At 38.2% G+C, this 13,421-nt stretch overlaps 1 protein-coding gene across 2 annotated transcripts in view; it reads left to right on the forward strand.

Moving 5' to 3' along the window:
- LOC115222551 (putative oxidoreductase GLYR1) overlaps positions 1-13,421 on the forward strand; it is a 64,422-nt gene that overhangs the window by 577 nt on the left and 50,424 nt on the right. For both annotated transcript variants that reach the window (XM_029792816.2, XM_029792815.2), the window contains exons 3-4: positions 1,410-1,492; positions 11,743-11,878. In XM_029792816.2, coding sequence (XP_029648676.1) covers positions 1,410-1,492; positions 11,743-11,878 — 219 coding nt within the window. The remainder of the gene's footprint in view (positions 1-1,409; positions 1,493-11,742; positions 11,879-13,421) is intronic.

Raw genomic sequence — 13,421 nt, forward strand, 5'->3', positions numbered from 1 at the left:
AAACACTCGTATTTATTTCGTTAGCTTAGATACATTTACATCAAACAAACCATATATTCCCCTTTATTGATCAGAATAACATATAATTAGATTCTTTCATAAATCCTATAATTTTTTTCCCTCCTTCATTTTTGCTTAATTACAAAATCGCGTAATTTCAAAAATGTCCATAAAAGTTTCTATTTACGAAAACAAGGCATCTTTTCGTCTGGTTCGTGTCTTGAACTCTGTCATCTGGAAGCGTTAACAGGAAAAAAGTTGTTTCAAATTGTGCAGTATTTATTTATTGTGTATTTGGCAATTTATGGAATAATTGTGGATTGAAGGGAGCTAACAGCATGCGGCGGCCCGATCTACTCGCCGGGGCCGCACGTTTTTTTTTTCTATTTTTCCGCTCTTAATTTCACATTTTCTGCCATCTTCCACGTTTACTTTCACAATATTCTTCGCAGTTTTAACACTTTTTTCCCTCTTCCAGTGTGTTTTCAAAACCAAAATATTAAATATGCACCAACTTAAAAAGAAATCCTGGGGAAACTCTTCTCCTTTGGTTTTTTACCACGTTTAAATGTTCTGTTAAATATTTCATGTATACCGAAAAACCTTCACATTTCTTTTAAATTATTTCGTAAAAATGACCTCCAGTTTAAGATTAAAGTTTCAAAAAATCATATTGGAACTTGGAATTGATTTGAAATGGTTAATGTTATCATCGCACCTATTTTGATCAGTTTACAAATATGGATCAAATTCTTTGTTAAAAGGAGGGACTGGCATTGCAATTCGAATTGCTAATCCTTATAAATATGCTAAGAACATCAAATTCAGGATTTAATTGAAGTTTAAGCAACTTTTTCTATATTTCTATTTCTGTAGAGTTTTAAAAATAAAACCGATTATCGTGCTATAATATCATTAGGAGATTTTTCAGTTTATTTCTCTCTGCATTCAGTTTTAGAAATAGATTAGTGAAATAAATTTCATTTTGGATTTGGTACCTTTTTTTGGTTTTTTTTTTTGAAAACAATATTTGGAAACACTTTTGTGATAAGATCGTTCTGTAAAATGACATTATTTTAAAAACGTTTTAGTTTTAATAACTTTGTATATCAATTGTTTAACTGCCATGGAAGTACTCATTCAAGTTTTAAGTATTTGCCGGTTCTTTGAGAAGCATTAAGGAGTACTGCTTAATAATAGAAACTTAGATAAAAGCCTAAGAATTATAAGTAGTTCGGCATCTTGTACAAGTTCACAAATGTCCCTTAATCTAAAACTGCTAATTATAGATTCATTCATTAAGGTTTTCTTTTTTTTAAAACTTGCAAAATCAAATAACTGATATTTAAATATTCCTTTTCTTTATAATATCTCCTTTTAAAATTGATATTTTGATATTTTCATTTCAGATTATTGAACCCATGTCTGAAGTTAAAAGACCAACTAGCAAGAAGACACATCATTTTGTTTTTTTTTTTGGTTCTGAAAACTAGTAAGTAAAATTTATGATTTTTCTAAATTAAACAATTCAGCATGTTTATATTTGACATACAGATGAAAGTAAGTTATTAGCCAGTGTGAGATAAGTTCTTTACTCATCTCCAAGCTACATTGCTGTATTTGTTCACAGCATAGGTTCCTTGAAATGCTGGGGAATAACCATTCTGAAAGAGATGAGTGAGCGACGAGAGCTCGCAAATTAAAAATGATAGTGAAAGTGTTCTTGGGTTTCCTTCAACTTTTTTTTTTTTTGCTCCTTTTACCTCCACTACCCCACAGCACTCTTTACCTTACACTTAAATTTTCATTACATATCCTAATTATTGAAATCATCTCTGTTAGGTTCCCCCACCCTCACTTTTAATCTGAAAGTCGAAGATGTGAGTTCAGTGTGTTTAATGTTCAGCAGTGTAATAATTTTGATAACCTTATCTTTCACCTGATTCCAACACCTCATATTGTTTGATCTTTTACTGCTTATTTGCATGCCATTTGGGTTTTCTTGTATGTTTTTTTTTCCATGTCTCTGTACACTACATGTTGAGAATTCCTTCTTTGTATTTCTTTAATCATGGAAATGTTGTTGCTATTAATTGTCATGAAGTATAAGTCCATAGATATAGAATAATGCATTCATTTTTAAGATGCACTATCAACAAACATCCAGTTAGAAATGTATTTGTGCAGATTGTTGTTAATCTTTGTATCAAAATGAAACATGTTTTTTTATTTATTTATGAATGCTGTATTCTTTCAGCTGTTAATTCTTTACAAGGTGCAAATGTAGCTAGTTCAAACTACAATATTGTCAATGATTGTCTTGCATGGTGTTGGTTTTTAGAAAATCAGCACTACCAAAAATTTGCATGTTTTATAGATGTGACCACCCATTTCGTAGCATATTTAAAAACTGATCGAGAAATATCTTGTTTATAGTTGATATTGAAATATCTTACTTGATGCATTTTTCCTCCCCTTTTCTTTCTTTCTTTGATCGCCTTCTCCAAAAATACATCTCTGAAATTCCTCTACTCCAAGCAAATTGCAAAAATTTAAACTGGCTATTACTCTATATAACTCTGTATATATACCCCAGTTCTTGAAGGGTCTATGAAGCATTCGAGTATTTTCCTCATATATTACAAAATGAGATCAGTTTCAGCATATATCGTGCATTACTTGAGGTTGTTTTAGGGGTTTTTTTTCTCCAAAAATTTGAGCAACCAACACTCTTACCACTTCCACATACTTCTGGTTTTATTTTCTAGTGCAGTGTACTGCTACCTTTTTTGTTCACTTGCAGTACACTTACATTGTTTCCAAAATTTGGTGGCGCACTTGAACTAAAAATATAAGGAAAAAAAATTATATTCAGGTTACACTGTCCTACACTGAGCATCATCTCGTGACACACCAGTGTGCCATGGGTTGTGGAGCACTGTTCCAGAGCATTGTTTCTTAAATGTGAGATGTGGGGGCAGTTAAAAATTTTATACGGGTATTTGGGACAAAAGAGTTGTAGGGGTGCATAGATGTACAGTTTTTTAATTATTGCTTCCTCTTTAAGTATTAATTTTAAAGAGAATTTGGTCACAAGTGCAATAACAACATCAACAATAATGGACTTTGAAATGTGAATATGTAAACAAACAACAATGAATATATAAATATATATATATATATATACACACATACATATATACATACACTACCTATACATCATCATCATCGTTTAACATCTGCTTTCTATGCTGGCATGGCTTGGACGGTTTGACCGAGGACTGGTGACTCAGAGGCTGCACCAGGCTCAATCTGATCTGGCAAGGTTTCTGCAGTTGGATGCCCTTCCTAATGCCAACCACTCCATGTAGTGGGTGCTTATACATGACACTGGCACGAGGGCCAGTCAGGAGGTTCTGGCAATGACCATGCTCAAAAGGTTTTTTATGTGCTACCTACACGGGAGCCAGTCTGGTGGCACTGGCAACAACCATGCTTGAATGTGTTTTTTCACATGCCACTGGTATATGTGCCAGTAACAATCACGCTCGAATGGTGCTTTTCACGTGCCACCAGCATAGGAGCCAATCTGTGGCCCTGCCAACGACCACACTCGGATGTGCTTTTAACATTCCACCGGCACGAGTGCCAATCAGGCGGTACTGTCATGGGCCATGACTGATTCTGATTTCGATTTTGAATTCACTTGCCTCAAGTTTTCATCTCGGTCACTAGTCATTGCTTCCGTAAAGCCTAATGTTCGAAGATCGTGCTTCACCACCTCATCGCGGGTTTTCCTGGGTCTACCTCTTCTACAGGTAGGGTGTAACACTTTTTCACACACCTGTTTTCATTCATTCGTAACACATGACCATACCAGCACAGTTGTCTCTCTTGCACACCACATCTGATACTTCTTAAATCCAACTTTTCTCTCGGGTTGCTTATACTCTGTCCAGTATGTACACTGAAATTACACATCTAGCTGAGCATACTGACTTCATTCCTTGCAAGCTTATGCATATCCTCAGCAGTCATGGCCCATGTAGCATGGCTGTTCGTACACATGCGTCATACAGTCTACCTTTTACTCTAAGTGAGAGGCCTTTTATCACCAGCAGAGGTAAGAGCTCTCTGAACTTATTTTAGCAGCTACACTATCAGAGCATCCATCCCTGCGACTGACTAGGTCCCCTAGGTAATGGAAGCTATCAACAACTTCTAGTTTTCCCCCCTAGAATGTGACAGAAGTTGTTCTCTGCACATTTTCGGTGTTTATTGCTCCTGAGCATTTGTCACACACAAAAACTATCTTCCCAGTTAGCCTCCCTTTGATGTTGCTGCACCTCTTATGTGTCCATAGCTTACACTGGGTACATCTTATGGAGTTACTACCTACACCTTTTCTACAGATTGAACAGGGCCATCTACCTGAAGGGATTTGTGGTTTGTCTGCCTTCATACTTATTAAGACTTTGGTTTTAGCTAGGTTGACTCTAAGGCCCTTCAATTCTAATCCTTGCTTCCACACCTGAAACTTCTCTAGTTCTGATAGTGTCTCAGCAGTTAGAGCAAGGTCATCAGCATAGAGAAGCTCCCAGGGGCATCTTGTCTTGAATTCTTCTGTTATTGCCTGTCAGACTATGGTAAATAAGAGGGGGCTGAGGACCGATCCTTGGTGGGCCCCTACCCCTACTCGGAATTCTTCACTGTACTCGTTGCCAACCCTCAGCTTACTGATAGCATCCCTGTACATGGCTTACACAGATCTCACTATTCATTCATCTATCCCTAGTTTCCTCATTGACCGCCTGATAAGGGATCGGGGGACCCTGTCAAAGGCTTTCTCCATGTCAACAAAAGCCAGATACAGAGGCTTATCTTTGGCTAGGTATTTCTCTTGCAGCTGTCTAACCAGAAATATAGCGTCAGTGGTGCTTTTCCCTGGCATGAATGCAAACTGCATCTGATCTAGGCTAACTCTCTCTCTAATTTGTTGGGCTATGACCCTCTCCATGACCTTCATTACCTGATCCAACAGCTTGATACCTCTGTGATTATTTGTATCTAAAGCATCACCTTTACCTTTGTAGCAGCTGACTATTATGCTGCTACACCAGTCATTGGGAATGACTCCTTCGTGTATCACCTGGTTAACTATATGGGTGACTAGGCTATAGCTGACACTGTTAAATATTTTGAGCATCTCTGCAGTAATTCCTGAGGAGCCGGGGGCTTTCCCTGTCTTCATACCCTTAATTGCTTTATCTACCAAGGTATTGTCAATTTGGATAGCTGGTCCCTCTGTTGGGTCGGCATTTGGCAGACTCTCTTTCTCCCATCTATTCTTTTCATTTAGCAACCTTTCATAGTAGCATCTCCAAACCTCTCTCTTTGCAGCCTCGTTTAATGCAAAAAATATAATTTAAAGACGATTTTTGGATATTTCCATACATACAGTAAAGATGGTCACTGCATGCATAATGTTAGGTGTGTGTGTATGTATATATATATGTATATATATATATATATATAATTAAACAGAAGTCAACTTTGTGGCAGACACTTAGAAGCAATAAATCAATAAATGCTAAGGACCCACAAGAAACAGATTTTATCAAATACCCCGGTGGTTCCCTACAGACAGTCAATGGTTTCGGTTACCAAGGTTACTGAATTCATTGGAACCACTTTCCTTGTTACTCATCCTGTACTTCCAACTATTTTTACTGAACACCTTTCATGTCTGTTACTAATACTCCCTCCACACCTTTATTGCAATATTCACCCCTTCATATCTGATTTCTTCTTTCCTGTACCCTTCACATCTCCTTATTTCTCATTTATCTAGTTATATTGTTGCTCTCCCCTTTTTATGAATCACCACCTATTATCGCCTCCTCCCTGACCCACTCCTATTTTCCTTTACTTTCCCCAACAAACTGAGACTCACCATTACCCATATCTCCATCCTTGTTCATTATTCACTGCATTCACTTCTACCCTCATCTCTACCATCTAACAGATGGTAGAGATGGGGATCGAGAGAAATGCATATCCACCTTCCTGTCTGTCTTTCCTGTTGGCTTGTGATATATGTTCATTACAGCAAGGCACCTCTCTCCTCCCATTCTGTCAATAGGTTTTGTGACCTATTTGGTGACCTCACTGGTACTTGTACTATGTAAAAAGCACCTAGTGCACTCTGTAAAATGTTTGGTATTAGAAAGGTATCCAGCTGTAGAAACTATTCCAAAACATGTTGGAGCTCAGCGCAATCTTCTGGCTTGTCAGATCCTGTAGAGCCATTCAATTCTGATATCAGATGTTGATGTTAGATGATATTGATGATGTGTATGCCTGAATATTGTTGATTCTTGGTATGTCTCCTAAACCTACTCATGTGCAAATGAGCACATAAACCGAAAATTCAGTGTGTGTGAACATAGAAAAAAAACAGCAAATTGGAATGCAGACAAAATTTCAACAGGGCAATGTGTGTGTGTATGTATAAAGTACAAATGGTATGCATCTTGGTTTGGTCAGAATCATGTGTTAAAGGTTTAGATCAGTTATTTAATTTAATGATAGTCTCTCAAATCGAAGAAAGCTGGTTCTGCAATTTCATCATCATCATCATCATCATTTAACATCCGTTCTCCATGCTAGCATGGGTTGGACGGTTCGACCGGGGATCTGGGAAGCCAGAAGGCTGCACCAGGTTCCAGTCTTATCTGGCAATGTTTCTACAGCTGGATGCCCTTCCTAACGCCAACCACTCCGTGAGTGTAGTGGGTGCTTTTTACGTGCCACCCACACATGTGCCAGGCGAGGCTGGCAACAGCCACGGCTGGATTGGTGCAATTTACGTGCCACCGGCACGGAAGCCAGTCGAGGCGGCGCTGGCATCGGCCACGATTCGGATAGTGCTTTTTACGTACCACCAGTCCAGGGGTCCTGGCATCTGCCGGGTGCCAGTCATAGGATTGGTTCAATTTCGATTTCACTTGCCCCAACATGTCTTCGCAAGCAAAGGGGGTTGGCATGGGTGCCTGTCGTCGGATGAGGTTCGATATTGACTTCGCTTGCCTCAACAGGTCTTTGTGTCCAAGGGAGGAAAGGCATGCATAAGTGGGCTGGGCTCACTTGTCCTGCCTGGTCTTCTCACGTACAGCATATTTCCAAAGGTCTCGGTCGCTGAATAACCTGTATGGATGATCTATCTAGAGATCAGATGTTTGTGTTGTACATTAGCTCACTTCCTTCATCAAATAAATGTTACCTGAACAAGTGCACAAGTGTTCTATGATATCAGCTGTTGCATTAATTGTGAAGCAATGTTTGATGAAGTGTTATGCTCAAGAAAACAGCACATCATCTGGTCTGGAAACTGAATCTACGATCTTGTGAATGCAACACTCTAAACATTGGGCCGTGCATCTTTACTTAAGTCGATAATTAAAATCAAGCAGTGGTCCGTCAAATATTTACTTTCAGTAATTTCAATTTCCACTACGATCCCAGAATATTGCATAAGTTCTTATCCTTTTTGTTCTTTGATTAGTTTGTTTTCAATTTTCAATATTGCAATTCATTTTGAGACCCTGTAACAGAAGTACAAATCATTGACATTTTCTTGTTAAACCTATTGGTTCCAACCCAGCTGAGATTTCTCTTAACTCATGGTTTTAAACTGATCTCAAAAACTCTCTTCAAAATTTCATGTTAATTTATGTTTGAAACACCAACTTAATAATGGCAAAATTATTTTACTATTTTAATATTTTCAAAATTAGTTTAAAGAAAAGCATTGTATTTCGATGGAAATCATCATCATCATCATCGTTTAACGTCCGTTCTCCATGCTAGCATGGGTTGGACGGTTCCACCGGGGATCTGGGAAGCCAGAAGGCTGCACCAGGCTCCGGTCTTATCTGGCAATGTTTCTACAGCTGGATGCCCTTCCTAACGCCAACCACTCTGTGAGTGTAGTGGGTGCTTTTTACGTGCCACCTGCACGTAATGTGGTAATGAAAGGTTTAATATATTGCAAAGGTGTTCAAATGTTTTTAATATTCTTTCAAAACATTTAAAAAATGATTCTACTGTTGTTTATAGATTGGCCAAAGGGCCATAGAAATAATTTTTTCTGTACCTGGTGAATCTAGAGGAACGGGCATTGCCCATAATTTTGCAGGTCCTCCAACCATGAGGAGTTTGATGCCAAAGATTTCCATTAGTCAATCATGCCTCAACATAGTCATTTAACCAATCTCAACTAGTCAAGATTCAGAGTACTATGTATTACTAAACCTTATGATCGCTGGATACAAAAACGTCTCATGAGGCCCCCCCATTCAGGTGATTTTCTTAAGTCACCATCTCGCTATGTAACTTCCTTTCCTGGATCCTGTGGCATATACCCTCCTCCACCCCCATCCCCCAGACAGGATGCTGGTCTGTCAATGGATTATTAATATTTACCAGGTGGGTGAAATGGAGCGTTTTGCTCAAGAATGCAATGCATTACTTGGCCCAGGAATCGAAACCACAATTTTGATCATGATTGCAACACCCTAAGCACAAACCATGTGCCTTCCATTTAAACTTAGCAGGAAAAGACATGAATGTGGAGAAGATATCAGAAGGCTGTTGCTCAGAAAGAAGGATTGAGTATAATGGTTAGTGTGGGTTTGAGCGGCCGGTTGCACCAGGAGTGGTGATAGGTAAAAAGACAAGAGTGGTGAGGCCATTATAGTAACGATAGAAGAGACGGCATGCTTGTGGGCATGAGGCTGGGGTTTGTTAGTGATGGATTCCAATTCTTTGAGTGGCATCTTCCCTGAATGTAGTCCAAGATCTCTATGTACATAGCAACAGTACTGTCGCAGTTGTGGCAGTAGTACTCCAATGTGGGGCTTCACTTGAGTGGGGTTGCAAGGAAAAGAAGCCCCTAGGTATGAGCTAAATGCAGGAGGTAAGATGATGATGAGTCTCATTTGAGCCTTTGTAGAGTTTAGGGCTGAAATATTTTCTGTCCTTGAAGAGAAGACCCAGTATTTTGAATGTGTTTTAGCCATCCTTAACTGGTGATAGTGAGGCCCAGCATTTAGAGTGAGTGTGAGAGCTCAAGATGATTGCCATTCATCAGGTAGTGGTGTTTTGAATACAAGTTGTGCTTTTTTGTTGTTGCATGGTTACATTGAATGATGCTCTTGAGGTCTCTGTTTATGGAATCAGTGCAGGTTTGGCATGTTGTTCAAGCTGTGTGGATGATCCTAGTCCAGGCTTAACCAAAAATTAATACTGGAGGGGTCAATTCATTTGACTAAAAAAATTGTTCAAAGTGGTACCCCAGCATGGCCACATTTGAATGACAAACAAATGATAAAAGATTAAAGATATGTTATACATATATGTATGTATTACATGTATGTGTATGTGCATCGTACGTATGCATCATCATCATCATCATCGTTTAACGTCCGTTCTCCATGCTAGTATGGGTTGGATGGTTCAACCGGAGATCTGGGAAGCCAGAAGGCTGCACCAGGCTGCGGTCTTATCTGATGTATTGTATGTATGCCTATATATGTATTGTATGTATGTGTATGTACGCATATATATGTATTGTATGTATATGTGTATGTATGCATATATATATATATGTATGTTTATGTAATGTATGTGTATGTATGTATATATGTATTGTATGTGTATGTATGCATATATGTATATTGTATGTATATATGCATATATGTATTGTATGTATATATGCATATATGTATTATATGTATATATGCATGTATATGCATATATATGTATTGTACGTATATGTGTATATATGTATTATATGTATATATGCATGTATATGCATATATGTGTATTGTACGTATATGTGTATATATGCATATATGTATATATGCATGTATATAGTGTGGGTGGCACGTAAAAAGCACCCACTACACTCACGGAGTGGTTGGCGTTAGGAAGGGCATCCAGCCGTAGAAACACTGCCAGATCAGACTGGAGCCTGGTGCAGCCTTCTGGCTTCACAGACCCCAGTAGAACCGTCCAACCCATGCTAGCATGGAAAACGGACGCTAAACGATGATGATGATGATGATGATATGCATATATATGTATTGTACGTATATGTGTATATATGCATATATATATGTATTGTATGTGCATGTATGCCTATATATGTATGTATTGTATGTGTATGTATGCATATATATATGTATTGTATGTATCTATGTATTGTATGTATATATGTATTGTATGTATATATGCATGTATATGTATTATGCACATGTATGTTTGTATAAACCAGTTTGAAAAAGAAAGATATGGAATCTGAAAGATCTATTTAACAGTTAGAGAGTAGTGAAGTGATAGGGACTTAATAACAACTAGAAGTTGTTAAAGGACAACCTAATAAGGAATACATACCAAATCTCCGGCTGTGGCAAAACTTCAGATAGGTTGAGGGTGACATGGTTCTGGGACATTCAAATAAGCGGGGATACCAAGAGATGAGCTTGGGAAGCTTGTAAAAATGAAAGCAGCAAAGTGTTATATCACGTAAGCTAGAAGGGCAGATGTGCAACAGATTTATTTAGCAAGGACAGAAGTAGGAAGGAAGGAAGTTTGCCAATGTTTTACTGAACAGAAAATATTTCAGCTCTAAATAGTTGCTGACACTATTACAAAGGCTCAGATGATACTCATCATCTTACCTCCTGCATTTAGCTCATACCTAGAGACCACTTTTCCTTACAGCTCCCCCCCCCCCCACTCCACTGGACCTATGTCATTGTGCCTACAATGATTCTGTTATAGCTCTAAAGTTGTGAACTCGAAAGAAATAATTGCCGAGTAGTTTTGGACCTGTTTTTCAGCACTTGTAATGAAATAAGATTTTATAAACATTTGGTGAAAGACATTGGGATCTTGCATGTGTCCAAATAGTTCCACATGTTGAATTACTGTTATCTGCTCTCATTAAACCATAACGCCCAAGCATCTGTAAAAAGGGAGATGTGTTGGCAAGCCCCAGTTGGTCCCATCTAGAAAACAGGAGAAGGGAATTGCTAGAAAAAGCATGTGGATGTGTGCATACACAAATATATACAGGTATGCACAAATCCTTGTGAGTGAATTTAATAAACAGAAACTGAAAGAGGCCTGTCATGTACATGGCAAAAACTCTTGGATTATTGTGATGTTCTTGGTTTCTGTTTACCATATTTGATTTGAGTCTTACCTGAAGCTCTGTCATATGTGTGTGTCTTTATGTCTGTTTGCAACTTCATAACTTAGTGTTTCATAGAATAAGTACCAGGCTTAAAAAAAAAATAAATCCTGGGGTCTATTCATTCAACTAAAAATTCTTCAAGGCAGTGCCCCAGCATGGCTGCTCTCCAATGAATGAAACCAGTAAAAGATACAAGATGTACATGACAAGAACTCTTGCATTATAGTGATGTTCTTGGTTTCTACCAAGTTTCTGTTTACCATATTTGATTCGAGGTTTACCTGAAGCTCTGGTAGAATTTGTAATTTTGTATGTGTAAAGCAATCTTTTAAATCATAATGCCATATAGAAGTTTCTTTTGAATTGTTATTTATATTCAATGTTCAGTTTGACTTCAATTTATTTTGTTACATGTAAAATGTTATTGCAGTTATTACTTGATGATAATTTTAAATATGTGTAATCTTCCTTCTTTTTTCCAGTGCCTGGGTTCAAGAAGATAGCATTTATAATTATCAAGATAATAAATCTAAATACACACTTACTAGTAGAATTCCAAGAGGCTACAATGTCGCTATTGAAGCCATAGAAGATGTTATAAAAGCTATGCCTTCTCAGGTAAGTAGATGCATTGCCAAATCTTAATCCTTTCACATTCAGATTACTCTGCTAAATGTAATGCTTATTTATTCACATTGTTCCAAATTAATCCAGAATTATTTCTTAGTGGCAAGATTTTGATGATGTGATTGTTTATTTTTAGAAGGACAGTGTAGGGTCAGTGTGAGAGGCTGGATCTGGCCTGTTTGAATAAAGAACAGGGGAGAATAAGTGGGCCTGATATGGCTGGCTTAAATGCTAAATGGTTAAATGGCTGTAGAATTAAAATTTTAACAACATGATCAAGTTACTTACAGACAAGTACAACGCTGAAACATAGATTCTGTTTTATAGTGGTCACTTAGCAACCACATGGTTCTGGGTTCAGTCCCACTACATGGCACCTTGGACAAGTGCCTTCTACTATAGCCTCAGGCCGACCAAAGCCTATTGAGTGGATTTGGTAGACGGAAATAGAAAGAAGCCCGTTGTACATATATATATATATATCACGTGACCGACCAGTCCATCAGATGTTGTTACACATCGCTGGTCACGATGTGTTCGCATTGTTTTAGCCTTCGAATAACGCCACCCCACTGGCTAAGCGAGCAGGCCAACAGAAGAAAGAGTGGGAGAAAGAGTGGTGAAAGAGTACAGCAGGGATCACCACCCCCTGCCGGAGCCTCGTGGAGCTTTTAGGTGTTTTCGCTCAATAAACACTCACAACGCCCAGTCTGGGAATCGAAACCGCAATCCTGCGACCGCGAGTCCGCTGCCCTAACCACTAGGCCATATATATATATGAGTGTCTCTGTGTTTGTTGCCCCCAGCCCCATCATCGCTTGACAACTGATGTTGGTGTGTCCCCCTAACTTAGCGGTTCGGCAAAAGATACCGATTGAATAAGTACTAGGCTTACAAAGAATAAGTCTAGGGGTTGATTTGTTCGACTAAAGGCAGTGCTCCAGCATGGCTACAGTCAAATGACTGAAATAAAAGAATTACTTAGATTTATTATAACTTTTAAGATCTTTTTACTGACATCTCCAGTTTCTGGCAAAAGTAATTTGAACTTTTTCATTTCTCAGTAGAATATTCTGGAGGTTTTTTTGATAGTTGTGTCATTGGTTCTTTATAGCTATAATGTTGCTGTCTTTGATGGTACTTTAGCTTCACTAATATCATTATTGATATTTTCATAATTTGTTTCGTTTAAAAAAATCATTATTAACTCTATGTACAGTGAGACTTAAATAATTTGCATATTTATTGTTTATACACTCTAACCGGTCATCATCTAACACAAAATCACCCTCCCCTCTCAAAGATTCCTTGTCTTGCAAGTTACTTGGTGACCCTATCAGTGCAGGTGCCACTTAAAATGCATCCAGTCCACACTGTAAAGTGGTTGGCATTTGGAAGGACATCCAGCTGTGAAAACCATACCAAAACTGACCTTGCCTGTGATGGTGCCATATAAAAAGCACTTGGTCCACTCTGTGGGGTGGTTGATGTTAGAAAGGGTATCCAACCATAAAAACCCTGCCAAAACAGACAA

The sequence above is a fragment of the Octopus sinensis genome, linkage group LG20, assembly GCF_006345805.1.
Source record: "Octopus sinensis linkage group LG20, ASM634580v1, whole genome shotgun sequence".
Classification (NCBI taxonomy): domain Eukaryota; kingdom Metazoa; phylum Mollusca; class Cephalopoda; order Octopoda; family Octopodidae; genus Octopus; species Octopus sinensis.